At 41.1% G+C, this 18666-nt stretch overlaps 3 protein-coding genes across 6 annotated transcripts in view; 1 reads left to right on the top strand and 2 right to left on the bottom strand.

Annotated features, from left to right (window-relative positions):
- Window positions 1–1853: 1853 nt before the first annotated feature.
- Window positions 1854–5402, bottom strand: LOC117595448. Its single transcript, XM_034296692.1, has 4 exons — window positions 5296–5402; window positions 4847–4906; window positions 4709–4766; window positions 1854–4388 (listed from the first exon to the last, which is right to left on the bottom strand). The coding sequence occupies exons 1-4, from the start codon at window positions 5376–5378 to the stop codon at window positions 2124–2126; spliced, it is 2466 nt and encodes an 821-aa protein (XP_034152583.1). The 5' UTR covers window positions 5379–5402; the 3' UTR covers window positions 1854–2123.
- Window positions 5403–5509: 107 nt separating this feature from the next.
- Window positions 5510–10604, top strand: LOC117595449 (inner centromere protein-like). 4 transcript variants are annotated; one of them, XM_034296694.1, is made up of 13 exons: window positions 5510–5743; window positions 6001–6137; window positions 6342–6443; window positions 6601–6666; window positions 6943–7090; window positions 7627–7670; window positions 7825–7887; window positions 8109–8195; window positions 8352–8387; window positions 8775–8919; window positions 9144–9215; window positions 9433–9460; window positions 10343–10604. In XM_034296694.1, exons 1-13 carry the CDS (start codon window positions 5530–5532, stop codon window positions 10491–10493), a joined length of 1293 nt encoding a protein of 430 aa, XP_034152585.1. In that variant the 5' UTR covers window positions 5510–5529; the 3' UTR covers window positions 10494–10604. The 4 variants fall into 4 exon arrangements, with proteins under 4 accessions (XP_034152585.1, XP_034152584.1, XP_034152586.1 ...); XM_034296693.1 differs by having other exon boundaries at window positions 7822–7887; window positions 10343–10600; XM_034296696.1 differs by having other exon boundaries at window positions 5658–5739; window positions 7822–7887; window positions 10343–10597.
- Window positions 10605–11001: 397 nt separating this feature from the next.
- Window positions 11002–18666, bottom strand: part of rasl10a (RAS-like, family 10, member A) — a 30497-nt gene continuing 22832 nt past the window's right edge. Inside the window, exons 2-3 of the mRNA XM_010898868.4 lie at window positions 16235–16359; window positions 11002–13802 (exon numbers count right to left, since the gene is read on the bottom strand). Of these exons, the coding sequence (XP_010897170.1) occupies window positions 13529–13802; window positions 16235–16359 (399 nt within the window). The 3' untranslated portion in view covers window positions 11002–13528. The remainder of the gene's footprint in view (window positions 13803–16234; window positions 16360–18666) is intronic.

The raw sequence follows: 18666 nt of genomic DNA on the forward strand, positions 1-18666 counted from the left end.
TCTTCGAAAAAATAAGACCACCTCATCTTAAACTTTTAATTTCCGGCTAGTCAGGCACATTTTGGCAGTGTTGGCAACACAGCATCATGATATGTGCCAAATCCATTGTTTAATGCACTTTATTTTGTGACAGTTAAAATTCCCCACAACAGTAATCAATTACATTATATACTGCCTGTCTGTTCTTTCTTACTAAGGCTCATCGAATAGATCTCTTCCTTAAAATATCAATACTTTTTTCACTGAAGTTCAATTCAAAATTTGTCGACAGATGCTGACATTGCATCGATAAAATGAAATGTGTTCATGCTTCAAGTATAATCAATACATTTGCGTTAACACCCATGGCCTGTGTATTTACCGAGACATACGTATGTTCCAACAACTTAATTATAATTACCTGTTTTCCACATGATGGCGATATTGTATGTGAAGTCGTTTACATTCAGCATAGCAAAACTGATGGTGGCAGAATACCGTGCAACAAACTGACGCATGCTATGACAACATAATTCTAATTTAGAAATGTTGATAAACTATTTATTCACACTAAGCGCCAGCACTCTCAAAATGCGAATATCTACAAATCATCCCTTAGAAATATTCAAGTGGAACAGAAACTATTGTGGAATGCTACGGCGCGGCTAGGATAAACATTGCTTTTGCTAATAGACAATGAAAGAAATGTTATTTAGAAAGCTAATAGTAACAATTAGGGAGGGTTTATTAAATATTTCCGGAAACTTGTCTATGATTGGAAATAAAACCTTTTTTACTGTTTTATTTCAGAGAAGTTTTAACAAAAAAAATTGGGATCCAGCAGGAGAAAGGCGTTTAGGGAAAATGAGGTAAGAGTTTTGAAAATGTACATTTTCAAAATATCTGTTGCTGGTACCGCATTTTTGTCTGCTAGCAAAACAAAAATGATCTCATTAACGTGTATATTTGTGGGTTTTTTTGCCAACAAATTACTGTAAACTGAAAGCTGTAGAGAAAATGTTTAAATCCGTGGATTTCTGACTCAGTTAAGAGTTACAATACAAGTTCTTGCAGAGCACCGCTTCAGAGTCTGGCTGTGAAGACTACATCATTTGCGATAATTCATAGTAGCCTACATTACTGTTTCTCATAGAAATGTTCACAAGTGTGTATTACCTTTCTCTGGCGAGCTCTGCCTTCCCTGGACAGCACCAATGGGCATAATACAAGAGGCATTTGTAAAAATAGTAACGAAGAGTCAAGAAGGCCAGCTATTACGCGCAACATATTTAATTTTCCCATTGTCAAAAACAAAACAGCTAACACCTCCCACATGGAAAGAACCTATATGAGGATATATGCGCATATATGTAACCTATATGCAGTCTATATGCACATATATGCTGCATATATACAGCATATATGCACATATATGATAATATATATGCTGCATATATGCGTGTATATGCCACATATAGGCAAAATTGAGGTGCATATATGTGCATATACAGGCCATATAGGTCTCCTGTATTGCTTCTTTATATCCACATATAAGCCCTATATGTACATACAAGATACGTCTCCTAGCTCATGGCAAGATCTGGTCATTTTGTAGCTCATATCTCACTTTGGAAACTGTCATACATGATGCCTAGCTCATATTTTCTATTATCAAGGCAATAACTAAGAAATAACTAAATTATGCAAGAACTTATGTATGTGCGAACACGTGAAATGGGTATCACATCTAATTGGCATGTTATGGAATTTAACTATGGCACTTAAGTGAGAGGAGATGGAAAGCTATGATGTCTACACGTTTTCCTGAAACATTTACAAGGTCAATTCTTTCTTGTATGAAAATAGTGGAAAAGAAGGAAATGTATAACAAAATGGTTTGTGTTTTTTTTTATTTTTGTCAATCAAGCCTTTTTTCCAATTTCAAGTCACTTCCAGATTCACATTACAGCTCATACACATCCACACATTCACCGTTACATCCACCAAATGCAATGTTTTCTGTATTGTCTTAATGCATTTTCCAGAATATGGCTGAAAGGTCATTACAGTCTGAATGTAGCAAAAAAACTAACAAAAGAAAAGTACATAGAACATACATTCAGGTAATCATCATCATCCCACATCTATCTGAGCATTTCACTGTGGTTAATGAATTTGAAGACAATGTCAACATTTCTGTTCACAGTTTTAACAAACAGACACTTTTCTTTTATCTGAGATGCTTGTATAGCAACTAAAGGCCCCAGACATTTCCCTACAGGGATGAAATAACAAGGATTCTTAAATTGACCGCAGATGTCCTGTTTCACTTTTTGGTAGTACTTCCCCACTGCATAACATGTCTCCCCCTGCCCCAGATCACAGACAATGAATGTCTTCACAGAGAAAATACTTTCCTCTCGATCAGAAAGAATGACAGTGTACGAGTTTCTCCGAAAAGTACGCGAGTAGTTTTGTGAATGAACTATTTCAAGATTAACCACTACTCTGCAAAAATACTTCACAGTGACTCTATTTTCAAGGTTGCTGATGCTGTTCAAGGCCAGAAAATCATCATTTCTGATCATACAAATTTTAGGCCTACCCAGAGATGTAACACCATGACAGCGACTTACTTCCTGCACCATTTTTTTCTCAACTGAAAAAGACTCTAAGAGAGCTAAGTAATCATCAGAAGCTGCCACCATGGTTTTTTGGGAAAATGATGGAAATGCAAACTGTAGCCAAACTGTTTTCATTATCTGCAGAGAAACTCCCTGGCTGCTCTTTATCATATCTAAAATGATCCCATTGTATGACTCAAACACAAATGCAGACTGTGCCCAGAGGGGACCCCAGTTCCTCACAGTATTGGGCAGATGAAGGCACAAATGTACATTGAAAGTGACATTATTGATCCCATAAAGGGTCTCCATTTCCTGAACAAACTCTGTTAGCAACCCCTCAGATTCTGATATGTGCAGTGGTGATATATTCTCACCGAGTAGAAGAGAAACCCCCTTTACCAACTTAAACCAGTGCTTCAGATATTTTTCAGGTAAGACCCCTTTCAATGTTGGTATGCTGTAATAAAACAACCACATGTTCCACTCGTGTGCCTTCCAGAACTTTTTCTCTTTCACTGAGCGGGGGACACGGGAAACATTACAGGGGGGTTTAATAGAAGTTAAAATGTCATCAATCTGTTCTGTTGAGTGTCCGATATACCATGGCGATTGGTTGTTTTCAGAATGAAACCACAGCGTGGTGATGCTTCTTGCTACACCCAGCAGCACACTGTGCATATAATCTGGAACACAGCCATCAATGATATTAAAATCAGGTAGACAAGACAAAATACTAGGCCCTTTCACTCCCTTAGTGGGGTTTCCAGCAAGAGCCTCTTCCACCAGATCATCAGTCTGGGAGGGATTCCTCAACTCTGCTTTTTCATAGGGATAAGCCCTTACACGCCCCCTGCGTTTTAACACACTTGTTCCTTTCTGCATACAAAAAGAACACCCAAACTCACCATTAAACTGTTTAAAGTTCTGAATCAGTGGCCGAGCAACTGAATCTGCCACCATGGTAGTAAGCAGTACTTTACTTGTGACAATTTCCCCACTTTCACTTTCCCATATAAGACCATTAGAGTACAACTCTATGCATTCATCGACAAATGGTTTCATGTAAGTGTTCATATTTGGTTTGTTTTGACCAAACCACAGGCCACAAAGCATAACATGTTTTGCACGTAGCTGTATTGGCAGTTCATTAATAGTACACAAAATTGGCCACAAACTTTTTGTGTTTGATTTGTGCACTGGCACTCCATCACAGTTGAAAGTCAGTGATATGCTGTCTGGTGATGCAAGGGGTGATAGTTTTTTGTATAAATGTCCATCATGTATATCTTTGATGGAGGCATCCTTCTTCTCAAAGCGGTGTTTCAGGTGTTTCCCTAATTGGTGGTCCTCAAGCAGTTTTTTAATTTGGTATTTTAGTGGCAAGTACAAAAAACACTGGTCTTTTTGTGCATGCGCTTTTGATGTGTCCTGGTCACAGACTGGGCACTTGACATTAAAGGGACCTTCCTGCATGCTTACCTTGCAACTCTTGCACACATAATGTACTTCTAATATGTCTTTCACTGAATCAAATGCTTTGTAGAAAAGGTACTTTGAGCCACTAACCAATTCCCCACCAGGACCAGCAATAAAGTTGATAAGATGCATGATGTCCTCCAAGGCTCTATTTGTTAATCCGTGTTTGAGTTTTAATGCCAGCAGCAGGAGTTCCACCTGTTCTTTTGTTGGTTTCTGGTCTAAAGTTGGACTTGTGGGGTCTTCTAGATGTTCCTCTACTGCTTCCCCAGGTGAAGAGCTAGGGCCAGGTATGGGTTGGTTCATCTGTGAATTTAAAACATTGGATTAGCAATCCCAAATTTGCACAGACTCATACAAATGTACCATTTCATGTGGTTGGTAACCACTTGCATTTGAAGGCTCAAGTGTCTTTGTTTATTTTTTTAACAGTCTTCTCCAAATTAATTTTATGCCCCCTTTTGTCCACATGTATATTTTTCTGACACTTTAAGCAACATCAGGAAGAATTGGGTTGTGGAATTATCTATGATGATTTACATTAACTAGTGTGCATGCACATGCACATGCACGAACAAAACAAAAAACACCTAACTTTAATATTTTTGCCATTTTTAGCCACTTACTGTGTCATCAGAAGCAGTAGACACCGGGTCATCTTGATTGTCCTCTTGGGTGAGATACCTAAAATAAAAATCATTCAGCAAGAAATATGTAGGTTTTTTAATTTGGTATTTAATTTGGTGTGCGTGTTTTCTACTTACTGAGTTGTAGAAGAAGAGGCCACAGCTTCTTCATCATCACCCATATCTTCAGAAATGTCCCTAACAAAAATGTTGTGGTAATGTTAAAACACTTCATGCATCACTCAATATAATAGGATTGATATGACTGATTGATTAAGTCCAAGCAGGAAAATTCCATTCATGAGGTGAAACCTTTAAGACTGTAGATTCAAAACACACAAAGTGAAATATTTTCCTGGCTAGAGTTCCAACTTGAACAGTTTTCTTTATTTATTTACTTTGGACATGGAAAGGTACAGTGGACATGGAAAGATACATTTTACCTTTATACAAACATACTTAACATACATTAAGGGGAATTATGCCACATGCGTTTACATGGTAAAGGAAATTATCTGTAGCTGGTAGCTTTGTTAGCTGGCTAATTTAGCTAGCTAGCTTCTAGTACGTTTTGTTACAAGACTTACTTTCGTTTACGTCTTCTCTTTGTTCTTTCTGGAACGGGTGCTTCGTCGTCAACGAGGTACCTTTTGTAACGTACTGGATCCATATCTATTGCTTTTCTTTAATTGCGTCTAAATTGCATTTCTCCACTCTGCTGCCACCGATCAGCCGCTACAGCGTCGCGTAGTTGATGACGTCATCCGCATGCGGCCCAGCACACTATCTTTCGCGCCGAAAGATAACGGCTGGGCGTAAAAATGGCGATATCAGCGTTGGAGATCCGCTATGTCCTACTTGAATGGACTGAGGGTGAGGATAGAGGGGCCCATAGTATTTTGGCTCTCGACTGTGTCCGGAATTTTTCAGTAAAAAATTTTCTTGAAAGGACTGAAAAAAACGAGAAGCTGGTGGAATGGCGAAAAGGCCGCCAACCCTGGCCGGTGCACCGAGCAAGAATTATTGACGTGGCAAGTATGTTACATGCTAACTTTATCTGACGTTATGTAGTTACATACCACATTTAATGTTTTTTCTCGCTCTTAAAGAAGTCTAAAATGGATCTTGCTAGGTCCCTGGTTAGCAATAGCTTCGCTTTCTGGCTCATGTTAGCTACATAATTTGCTAATGTAAGCGAAGTCCAATTGGGACTAATGTTAGATTTGGTAACGTTAAGCATGATTAGACAAACGTTTGCAGTTCATGATAACATTTTAATTTTATTGCACCAGAATTTGAAAAAACTCTCCAAATTAAACTGCGTGGGATCGAGATGGAGAAAGAAGTCACACAGCAAACAAAACGTCCTCACATCCCAAACTCAAAGTACCGTGATCAGGGGCAGACTGAGAAGGCTTCAAAGAAAAGGGTAACTGACTGCACCAATTGGTGCTTTACTTATATGATCTCCCCCTCTCTCTCTTGTTTCTTAATGTGTAGGCATGTGTGTAGGTTTGTAATTGTGTCATCTATGATGATTTCATGTGCTTTGTTGACAAGATGTATGTGCAAGGTGGTGTAACGTAAGTTAATAAGAGTTGGGCTAAAAGTCAGTCTGTTTCTCTCTGTCAAGGTTGACAATAAAAAGAGATGTCCTTCTAAATACAACCACGAGGAGAAGGAGGAGGAGGAGGAGGAGGATGAGGCGCGTCATGACAGGCCTTCAAAGAACAAGGTACACTACCAGTCTGCATCCAGTGTGTGTTGTTACATTGCAATACAGTAAAGATAAGTAAGACTTTTATAATAAAGTGCATTACCAGTAGCTGTAACAAGGTATGACACCGGCACAGTAGGCAACTTTGTCCTCTCTCTTTCTCTCTCCCTCCCAGCGGGCCAGCGAAGAGGAGGAGCGTATTGGGGATGAAGAGGACATAGTACCACCCTCTAAGAAAAAGGTAGCCTAAATGATGACATCCATTGTGTGGTGTATTACATACATACATTACATGACATACAAGATGAGGAAGTTTCATGTTTTAAGTAAGGAATAACCACCAGGAGGCCGGACAACCAGTTACATATAGCCAAGTGGAGGGACTTCTGCCCTAGACTTCTTGCCACCTTCCTCTTACACCTCTCGTGACATCCTCCCAGCCAATCAGAATCAACCATTTACAAAATAAGTTATATAACAATTAGCTGTTGTTCTTCTCTCTGTCTCTTTCTCGTAGACAGCTGCTGAATTTAGAAAACACCTGGATGAACAGATGTGGGAGAGAAGGAAACTTGACCAAATGCAAAGAAATTTGCAGGAGTTGAGAAATGAAGTCCATTCTCTTAAAAATGAAAATGCACGTCTGAAAGACATTATCATCAATCGTAAGTATTCCTAATTTTTATATTTATTAGCAAGGTTTTTTCTGGAGATGGATATTGCGGTGGCAGAGAAGTGTAAACTTAGAAATGTTATGGGCTGAAACACGTGTTTGGCAAAATATGTTGTTAGCTGGTGAGGTAGTGTGTGTGCTCATATAGCCGTTGATAAGATTCAAATTAGATTTATATTTATTTGTCTCTTTCTGGAGGAATTTGTAGAGGGTTAACAAAAGTCATGGCCTAGAGAACATACAGTTCATGAGAATAAATGATGCTTTTCTGCCTTCAACGGCTCAAGAAGGCAATCGGCTCCAGAAAAAAACCCTGGGGAATTAGAATTTGGGAGAAATTGGAGAAAGAAAATTGCGTTCACAACCAGGTTTCCTATGCAGAGCCTTATCAATGGGCTTTGGAGGGTTTTAGCTTGAGTTCACACCTGCAGGAAATGTCTTTCGAAGAGTAAGGGCACTGAGTTGCTGGGTGCTATTTTGATCTAGTGATTGTAATTATAGTTTTTTCTTTATATAACCTCTTTCTAGAAATCCCTCAAATGAAAAGTGACATCGCCATTATTGCTCAAAAGGTAAGTTCCTCTGATTTTCATTGCTTTTTAAAATTGTTTCTCAAGCAGAACTGGAGAGACTTGTGATGTTGGGCTGATTGATAGTGTTAATTTTTTATGTATTTACACTTTAATTTATTTAAGAGAATAACTATATTTTTCTTCTATGAAGAAGACTGGAAGGACTCCTGTGGAGGATCTAGATTCCTCCTTCTCGACTTTTGGAGAAATGCAACCGGTGAGTAACCCCCTTGCATTTTTATTTATTTATTTATTTTACTTGTTACTCAAACAGAGCTATATGGATTTTTATTATGTTTGGCTGATTACTTTTGCATGTAACTTTAATTTATTGGCATGTTTAATGTTTTTCAAGCCCCCCTGTAAATAAGAATCTATAGTGGCTTGCTTGGATGAATAGAAATTGTTGAGTTTTACTATGTTTCTTTCTTCTCTAAGACTCCAGAGAGGAGACAGAGCCCAGAGGACAGCGAGCCCTTTAAAGAAAGTCCCATGGTGACTGAGCGCTTTCGAGAGACACCACAGGTGTGTGTAACCCTTTTATACCTCAGATTTTACTTAAGGCTCCAACTGAGCTATAGGGATTTTTATGTTGGGATAGTTAGTGGTAATATGTAATTTACTTGCCCCATATTTATAAAATTGTTGAAGAGTTTAACAATGTTTTTCTTCTCTAACAAGACTGCAGCAACAGCTGAGACCTCAGCGAAAACACAGGTGAATAACATATTATGTAGTAAGGATGGGTATAAACTGTGTGCTTTGTAGGAGCCAATTAGTGTTATAAGTGACAATCATCCTCTCCTCCTGCCCCCCTTCACTCCTCTCCACCCACTGTCTTTTCTCCTTCCCTACTCTCCATCCAACCTCCTCCTTTCCCCCCACCCTGTCCTCCTCCTTCTCTCCTTTAATAACGTTTTGGGCAGTGATTAATTTGTTTCATTTCTTTATCATTCATCTGCATTTATACATATCATTAATCTGCATTTATACATAAAAACCTATTAACTATTGGGAAGCTAAGCATAAGAATCAATATGAAACATGAAAAAGTTTCTAAAAATTGCCAATAAATGTATATTGTGATGTGAAATTATTTTTCAGATGGAAGTTATAAAGGGCTCTGGGGTGTTTTGCCAGGCAGAAGCGTGGAAAGCAGCCCGCCTTGCCCCCTCTGCTACTGCCATGGTGCGGAATCTCCTGCTGGGCACCTTTGATTTGGAGACTTTGCTGAAAAGCAACCTGAATGGTACAAAACAACATGTTCCTAATCTCTTCTGTCCTTGAAAAAAAAAAACAGTCATATTCTGTGGAATAAATTATGTGTGTGCGGGCATACCATCGCTTTTTTACTTGGCATTTTTGTATTTCCTTGCACCTCAAGAAAACATGATGTGTATATAAAAAAAACTCTTGCTTTCTCCACCTTCATTTTACACCCCTTTCATAATAATTTTGAAATATTACTTTAAGGTGGGAAGCCAACCAGAGGGGATGGGGAGCAGCTGGTCGCACTTGACCAAATTAAAAAGGCAGCCATTATTGGTGAGTAAATGCATAATGCATTGAGAAGGGAAAACCAAACTTTTAAGACTTTATAAGTTCACCACTTTAACCATAGCCTACTTGTATCAATATTTATTAGGCATCAATGGAGACTGCATAAAGTAGGGCACCAATTATTGTTACTGTATCTGCTTGGCACCTTTAATACTAATTCATCGCTTTCTGACTTCTTGATCCTACCTTTCCTCTTCTAAAGCCACATTGCTGGGGTATTGCGCTGTAAGGTGTGTAGTCTTCTATTTTGTAGAACATATAGTGTTGCAAATAACCTCATGGCATATTGTTGTCGTCTGAAGTGTTCTTAAATAATCATATTCACCCCTCCTTCACCTTAATCCCCTCTGTCCTGTGTTTGTGCCTTATTTTGTCTATACCGGTAATTGATTTGCTTGATTTTATTGCTTGATCTTATTGCTCTTCGAGTAAATCTAGCATGGCAGCTCGCGGGTGGAATGTGTGTGTGAATGGTGGACATTGTAATGTATTTTGGGGGTGCAGGAAAATGCTATAAAAGTGCAGCCCATTGACAACTAGATATGTTTACATGTGCAAAGTTTCTTACATCAGATAAAAAATTTGAGGGATTAGAATATCTGAATCTGTTTACATGGAAACAAATAATCTAATCATGACGTGCATAAACATGCACCAAGCCTTATTCAGAATAATAGCATTTTGACATCCGCAGAGCGGTCTTAATTTCCCTAAAACAACTGCAGAAGTTGTACTTCACCTGTGTTTTAAGCTAAACAAAAAACTCGGGAGTGGCAACATTTTTCCTATCCATGAATTTTCTCTGCTTTGGATGCACATGATTGACTGTGTGACTGTTAACAATGCAGTTCCCATGACGGACGTGTGCATATGAAAGAACAATGCCCCCCCCCCCAAAAAGGGGGGGTGATGTTTCCAATCAGAATTTCTTTCAGATTTAGCAGAATCCAATCAGAATCTTCCAATTGACGTGTTTACATGACACATTTTTTATTATGGTCAGCCCTTTATCCAAAATATGTCTCCAGTCGCAGCTGTACTGTAAGCACTTTGGGTTCCTGATGAAGCACTATATTATTATTATACTGTCTAATTATTTTTGTCTTCTCTAGATGCTACATTGAAGAAGTGGCCGGCAGCCAGCCGAGGGCAGATAGGCACATCTATCAATTCAAAGCTCACGGAGCTGAGAAGATCAACAAGATAAATAGTTTTTTTTTTCTATTCAGTTTTTTGTCTTGTTTTTGTTCTTGTTCTATTTGATTGTTCTTAAGTAAATAAATAAATGTACATTTCTACATTTTGGGCTTTTATTTATGTTGCATAGTAGCTATGGATTTTAATAATTTTACTAATATATAGGTAAACATATAGGTGCATATATACATGCATATATGCACCCATATATACTTGCATATATGTACCTATATAGGTACATGTATGCACGTATATATGTACCCATATATGTACACATATGTGCATATATGGGTACATATATACGTGCATATATGTACCTATATAGGTACATATAAGCCCGTATATATGTACACATATGTGCATATATGTGTACATATATGCACACATATAAACGTGCATATATGTACCCATATAGGTACATATATGTACCCATATATGTACATATATGTGTATATATGTACATATAATATAGGAAAACGGCCAATTTTATATATGTCACATATATTAAAAACATATATCAAAACCTATATTTAAACATATATGTTTATATAGGTTATTTCCATGTGGGCTACTATTAAAAAATAAATACAAGTGATGTTTCTGTTAGAAAAATTTAGCCCTTCATGTGTACATATGACTTACACACACACACAAACAGTCTAATTTAAATAGATGGACACTCATGCTACAAATTCAAGAACAAACATGGCTCTACTCTTTCCATACAGATGCTACATAACCATTCTCTTTACAAAATAGGCTGTGACTGTGGATCCCAAGCTCCTGCACATGTGTGTATCATTTTCTGCTTGGTAAATGTTTAATCTTTATGCACACTCTACTATGCTCACTAAGAACAGAATACAGAATACATAATGATGACAGTATTGTAATGATATTGTATTATATAATAACGTTACTGCAAGCCAAAAACACTACATTGAATCACATGCAAGATCATTCCTCAAGTTTTAGCGCCATGGAAACATAGATCCAGCATAATTTTTGCGTAGATCTCTGTCAGTTGTTATTAGTGAGGAAAAGCATTTAGATCTTCTTGGGTTGTTTATAAGTTGCCCTCAGTGTTGTTTTGAATGATTGTATAATGTAAACCTATTAGAGATGGTGTTAACTAACTGTAGCATGGCCCCTGTGTGTGTTTTGCCTATTTCCCCGTTCCGCTGAACCTGATCCACACATTTGCAGAAGCTTCAGGAAGCTCTTGAGAAAGTCGGATCCGCAGCCACACCGTAAAATAAAACTGCTTTTCACAGTCTCCAGTAACAACCATATACAATGCACACAGGGAAACACATGACAGCTGACTGCACACAATCCCACCTGTGCAACTGAACCCTGACCTGCTGGCTTGGCACCAAAAGCATGCAAATCAATGAACCACGAACATACAGCATCACTCATTTCAGTGCAAACTTTGTCACGGGGTGACTGCAATATAGGACACCGTTTTACCACATTCTCCAACGTAAAAAAATATCTTGCACAATTTCTGACGTTGCTTTGATGTTTTCAGAATGTCTTATGTTTGCTTGACTGGTAGGATGTCAATACAGTGTGTGCTCTGGGTGTGTCCTTCTTTGTTTGTTTGTGGTCTGGGTTTATCCAAGAGCGGGGAGGTTGTTCTGCATTCTGTGAGGCATTCTAGTTTAGCATAGGACATTTGTGGTTGGCGACACGAGACGGCTTGTCAGGATGGTCAAGGTGCTCTGCGGCTTATTGCTCCCCATAACCAAGTCACTTCCTCTCTCTTTTCTCCTTCCCTTGCCGTTCTGCTTCGCTAATGTTGCCCATCAACCTGTGCGTAACAAGACAAGCATTTCAAAGTCATCACACGTATTCTCCCAAAAACACAACCGGGGGTTCCTATCCCACTATCCCTGCCTCATTTAAAATCTGTACCACTGCCTCTTCAGGGGCTATACCCCCTCTATATCCAGTCTCTGTGGCTTCCTGCAGGCACCAGAGCACCATGGATATAATGTATTCATCAAAAACACGCAGTGGAAGAGGGAGGGAGCAGATTAAAGACCTCCATCATGAGAGCGACTGCAGTGTTTTCCTGCTGCATCGGAACCTCACATCCTCCTCTAAACATTAGACAGTATTATCATTTCCTTACATTCACAATCAGTGAATGCTTGTTTACCTGGAGTACAAGGACAATTCTTGAACAATGTCTCCTGCGAGACATCAAATGGTTTGTTCCTTAAGGGGTGCTTTGGAGGACGGTGTTGCCTTAGGTTAAGTTTCTGGTGCTGTACCACTAAACGAGGATGGGGTGAATCAAGAGTAAGTCATCCATCTTGATTCATCTGTGTTTACCAGTTATTACCCTCCCCAGTGACCTTTCCTACTCCACATCTATCTCCGTTAGAATAATGACATTTCAAGTATGACACCCAGGGAATGTATCTACCACATGACACTACACCACATGTTTTAAAAAAGGAAGACTTTTAAGTAAGTTGCATTCTTTCCTCTAACATTTATGAGACTAAACACTAACCAGTATTTTTTTTTAAACACATTTTACCACTCAAATTCTCAAACCAGCAGACAGCCTACAGTATGAGGAGCTGTTGCCTTGCAATCTGGGAAGCTCAAGATCCACCTGGTGGTGTGTTGATAACTGTGTATATAACTGTATATAAAGCGGTGGAAGTAGAATAGCTGCTCTTCTTATCTAAATCCATCGAATAAACCCTCTTCTCTTACTCCTTTCTCTAATTGGGAACATTGTGACAGAACTGGAGTGATGATAGAGATGTACGTTTTGTACAGGGTTGTTGTAGCCACAGAACAGCAGTCACATAAAGCTCAGTAAAGCAGGAGGCCTCAGGGTGTTTTCCAGCCGTTTACATTTAAGTCTTCATCTCCATATATCGATTATTCCCCGAGGTGTGACTGTGAGGCTCCTATGGCTCTGGAAGTACTCCGGGGTGAAGTTTCCCATAGGTTTATTTCTAGGATCAGCTTTGCCATCCTTAACGCTAACCTTAGCCATTCGTGGGGGAAATGCAAACCTGACCCAAGATCAGTGCCTCGGGTCGACTTCACCTTATACCGGAGTGAGCGACGGGTCACATGACGGTGCAGCGATTCCTCTGCAGGGCACCTTGTAGCCGGATCCCGGGGGCGTGGTTCTGTTTCATGCCGCGGGCCACAGCAATGCCAAGCAGTTCTTTGAAGAGTAGGACCACGTGCCAATTGAACTTGGCAGAGCACTCCACATAGCCACACTTCCAGGTCTTCTTGACCAGCACAGAGACAGCCCGGCGAGGGGTGAAGCGCTGGCGCTGCAGGTCCCTCTTACTGCCAACCACCAGGATGGGTACCTCACTACTGCTGCCTTCTCTACAGGGACGGGGAGAGGGAAGACAGAGAAAGTTGGGAACGGAGATAAACGAGCTAATGGATAAAGGTAAGAAAAAATATCAATCAAACGGACAAGCTGTGATTAGCAGAAATACATTGGGTACAAATACTACAGTAATATCCCAGTCACATAATCCCTATTGTTCACACGCCTTCTGTGTCAATACTTGAAGGTGGCATCATTTGGATGAAGAGTCCTGGTTAGTAAGTTGGCCTTCTCACATAAAGGTCAGTAACATAACAGAGAGACTGGAGTCTTCTACCAGACAGGTCACTGGCTATCAGTGTATAATGATGATTGCCATATGTTTCTGTTTATTCAGGGGTTTGGGTGTTTATGTGTGTGAAGGCTATGTACATTTGTTAATTCCTCTACCTGGATTGGATGCATTTGGGGGTGGATCAGAGAATCAGGGCCTATGGGCCTCTACACACACAGTATGGACAGAGATTAAATAATGGAGGAAAATGTTTTTCATAGCACATTGATTGTGAAAATGTATTGTAGGCTGCAAGCTGGGCTGAAGCAGTGATGACTCAAGTGAGGCTGACAGTAATGCTATTGTGTACAATACGCTTGGACTTTGATTCAGTGCTTCTGTAGCATGATGAGTTACAAAGGCATTGATTTAATGGGAGAACACAGAATGTACACTACCATTCAAAAGTTTGGGGTCAATTAAAAATGTCTTTGTTTTTGACAGAAAAGCAATTTTTGTCCATTAAAATAACATAAAATTGATCAGAAATACAATGTAGACAATGTTATGATTGAATACTGTAGCTAGAAACAGCAGATATTCAATGGAATATCTACATAGGCATTCAGAAAAATATTAAACTATTCTTTTAAGAATACAAAGGAAAGAAATACTACAAAAACAACTCTACCATATACCCAGTCTGTTTCAATAAACATGATGGTAATGAAGCTGTGGGGTGATGTAAAACCACCCTATTAATCCCAAAACTAAGCAGGCTGGAATCCTCTCAAATAACTACTCAGGCCTGAAGGTCTCAGGAGCAGCAGTGTGAAGGATAGTTTTGTTGTGTGTGTGTATATGAATGCTGTCAGAGTCTTCGTGACATAAAAGGAATGCAGCTATGGGCTTTTGGGAAGGAAGCAAACACAGCCAGAAAACTGACAAGGCACTGATTATTCTGGGTGCGGGATATTTTTCTTTGTGAGAGCATTTGTGTTTTTGTGTGTGTGCGTGTGTGCGTGTTTTTTCTCTATCTGTTTTGAAGTCGGTGGAGTAAGCAGCAGCAGAAAGACAGAGGAAATTCCTCCCAGGGATCTTTCCACCAGCTGGCCCGCACAAATAAATAACCTGGCCTGGTTGTGACCACCATTATTCAGTATTAGACTTCTCCCTGTCATCATCCCTCGACCATCCCTCAACATGTGCCCATGTTGTTCTCCTACTCATCATCCCTCCGTGTGCCTTAACATGTCCCCATGCTGTCCTTTCAGTCTTCATCCCCTCCACCTTCCATCAATATGTCCCCATGCTGTCCTTTCTGTCTTCATCCCCTCCACCTTCCCTCAACATGTCTCCATGCTGTCTTCCCTGTCATCATCCCTCCACCATCCCTCAACATGGGCCCATTTTGTCTTCCCTGTTATCATCCCGTGTGTCCATCACTAAGACCCCATGCTGTCCTTCCTGACATCATCCCTCAAATCTTTCAGGTGGTTCTCAAGTCCACTGGAGTAGCCTCTGATCTTTTGATTCAGTCCCAAAAATAGACACCATGCACATAGCTGCGCAAATATGTCTGCTTGTTTTGTGAGCTAACATTAACGCAACAAGGGTTTTGTTTCAATTGTGCAGGGTTTTATAACCCCCCTCCCCAGGCCCACAACGATTAGCCAGAGCCTGAGTCTCTTGCAAGTCTGGGGACGTCCCTCCTCAGGTCCCATTTCTACTCTCTGGTTCCCTCTATTTCCCTTTTCTATCTCTTTCTGCTCTAAATAATGCATGTCCTGCCCTGGGCCATAAACAGACAGCTAGGAGACAACAGGCCATCCAGCCGCTGTGTGAGTGGAAGGAGTGGTGCACAGCGGTCTAAACGCCGGTCACATCCCAGACACACTAAGGTCTACATGTATGCCGGCGCAGATGCCTGCAGTTAAAATGAGAGCAGGTGTTTACATTATCAGGATGTCTCACAACGTTCCTCGCCCATAAAGGTCTGAATGAAACGTCACCTCATTACTGAGCTGTCACAATGCTGGGCGGAGCCAGGCTCCTGAATAAAGACCACGTCAGCACGATGCATTATTTTGTCCATGTGTGCGACAGAGGAATTGCATGCTGTTATCACTGAGGTCTCAGATGCGACGGCGCAGGCTCTCTACAGCTGTTTGACCCGACTGTTGTGTCACTGAGATGCAGCACTGTCCCTACCTGTGCTCCACGATCTGCTGGCGGATCATCTTGACGTACTCAAAGCTCTCCACACAGCAGATGTCATAGACAAGAATGTAAGCGTTGGCATTGCGCACCCCTCTGCAGCGCAGGTCCAGCCACTCCTAACAGACAAACAGACAGACAGACAGGCAAGCAAACACAGACAGACAGACAGACAAAGGGAAAACATGAGTGATCCACAAATAGAGTTTGTGTGCAGAATACACATTTTGTTCACTATTCACTGACTTTTAAGCAAATGTATGAATTTGTTTATCTCAAGCAAAAATGCAATCCTTAAATGACATGATGTATATCTCTCCTAAAACAGTGATGCTGGAGGGGACTGTCCCTCTGCTTCCAGCTGCTTATTTGGGCAGCTTTAATCAGGTTTTCAAACAGAGGTAGCCTCATATGAGACATTCAATCACGTCTCTTTAGTTGATGAAAATGGAAATTGTATGGGGTAAACTAGGTTAACACATCCCAGAGTCAGTCAGATAGATAGCACTGCTGTGAACCAGTCTGAAGCCCTAAACATGTTTTTTTGACTGCCTGCCTGCCTTGCCTGGGGCCAAACAACAGAGAACCAAAGCTGTCAGAGCAGGCATAGGGCCAGTCTGCTTCCACGCGGAACCCCAGCAACACACTGTACTGCTGTAAACACTAACAGGAGGGTAAACTGGGGCCTTGGTTAAAAACAAATGATTTTCTAACAATAATTAAATTGCAGCACAATGGGAGTGATTTGCTGCGGTCAATGAGGCAATTGCTTCAGCCATGACACAGTGACCCACTCTCTTGGTTTCTCTGTGTTACACACACACTCTCCCTCTCTCCTGCTCTGTCTCTCTCACACACAAACACACAGGCACCCTGTTGCCTGCTCTATCTCTCTCCCACACACATACACACACACCCAATCTCCTGCTCTATCTCATGCTCGCACACACACACACACACACACACAATCTCCTGCTCTATCTCACTCTCCCACATACACACACATACTCACCCTATCTCATATTCTCTCCCTCAGACACACACACTTATCCGATCTCCATCTTTCTCACACGCACATTCACTCTCTCTCTGTCACCAGCTGTACCTACGTGAGCTGAATTCATAAGTGGTTGTGCTGGCTGGGGAAAGGAGAAGAAGAGGTGAAGAGAGAGGGGGAAGGGGACTTAAAGGGAAGAGGGAGATTGGAGAGAGAGGTTTGGATGTAGAAGACTGCTGCCTCTCAGAGGAGGAGTGTGAGAAAAAGACATATTAGACTGCAGCATGTAGATGGACATGGAAGGGGTTGGGGTGATCAATCATGGATGCCCCAGCTGCCTGACAGACAGTAGGGTGTGAATATGACCCCTGACCTGAGCCTCATCATCCTGACAGACGGTAGGGTGTGAATATAACCCCTGACCTGAGCCCCATCATTCTGACAGACAGTAGGGTGTGAATATAACCCCTGGCCTGAGCCTCATCATCCTGACAGACAGTAGGGTGTGAATATAACCCTTGACCTGAGCCCCATCATTCCGACAGAGAGTAGGGTGTGAATATGACCCCTGACCTGAGCCTCATCATCCTGACAGACGGTAGGGTGTGAATATAACCCCTGACCTGAGCCCCATCATTCTGACAGACATTAGGGTGTGAATATAACCCTTGACCTGAGCCCCATCATTCCGACAGACAGTAGGGTGTGAATATAACCCCTGACCTGAGCCCCATCTTTCCGACAGACAGTAGGGTAGAATATAACCCCTGACCTGAGCCCCATCATCCTGACAGAGGGTAGGGTGTGAATATAACCCCTGACCTGAGCCTCATCATCCTGACAGACAGTAGGGTGTGAATATAACCCTTGACCTGAGCCCCATCATTCCGACAGACAGTAGGGTGTGAATATAACCCTTGACCTGAGCCCCATCATTCCGACAGACAGTAGGGTAGAATATAACCCTTGACCTGAGCCTCATCATCCTGACAGACGGTAGGGTGTGAATATAACCCCTGACCTGAGCCCCATCCTCCTGACAGACGGTAGGGTGTGAATATAACCCTTGACCTGAGCCCCATCATCCTGACAGAAGGTAGGGTGTGAATATAACCCTTGACCTGAGCCCCATCATTCCGACAGACGGTAGGGTGTGAATATAACCCTTGACCTGAGCCCCATCATTCTGACAGACAGTAGGGTGTGAATATGACCCCTGACCTGAGCCTCATCATCCTGAACAGACGGTAGGGTGTGAATATAACCCTTGACCTGAGCCCCATAATTCTGACAGACGGTAGGGTGTGAATATAACCCTTGACCTGAGCCCCATCATCCTGACAGACAGTAGGGTGTGAATATAACCCCTGACCTGAGCCCCATCATCCTGACAGACGGTAGGGTGTGAATATAACCCCTGACCTGAGCC

Source organism: Esox lucius, chromosome 13, assembly GCF_011004845.1.
Source record: "Esox lucius isolate fEsoLuc1 chromosome 13, fEsoLuc1.pri, whole genome shotgun sequence".
In the NCBI taxonomy this organism is placed as follows: Eukaryota; Metazoa; Chordata; class Actinopteri; order Esociformes; family Esocidae; genus Esox; species Esox lucius.

Coding starts and splice junctions, on each gene's coding strand:
- LOC117595448 (XM_034296692.1), bottom strand. CDS start 5,378: ATGGATCCAGTACGTTACAAAAGGTACCTCGTTGACGACGAAGCACCC. Junction 4,907..5,295: donor AAGAGAAGACGTAAACGAAA/GTAAGTCTTGTA, acceptor CATTTTTGTTAG/GGACATTTCTGAAGATATGG. Junction 4,389..4,708: donor CTACTGCTTCTGATGACACA/GTAAGTGGCTAA, acceptor TTAAATTCACAG/ATGAACCAACCCATACCTGG.
- LOC117595449 (XM_034296693.1), top strand. CDS start 5,530: ATGGCGATATCAGCGTTGGAGATCCGCTATGTCCTACTTGAATGGACT. Junction 6,667..6,942: donor TACCACCCTCTAAGAAAAAG/GTAGCCTAAATG, acceptor TCTTTCTCGTAG/ACAGCTGCTGAATTTAGAAA. Junction 9,461..10,342: donor CTGGGGTATTGCGCTGTAAG/GTGTGTAGTCTT, acceptor TGTCTTCTCTAG/ATGCTACATTGAAGAAGTGG.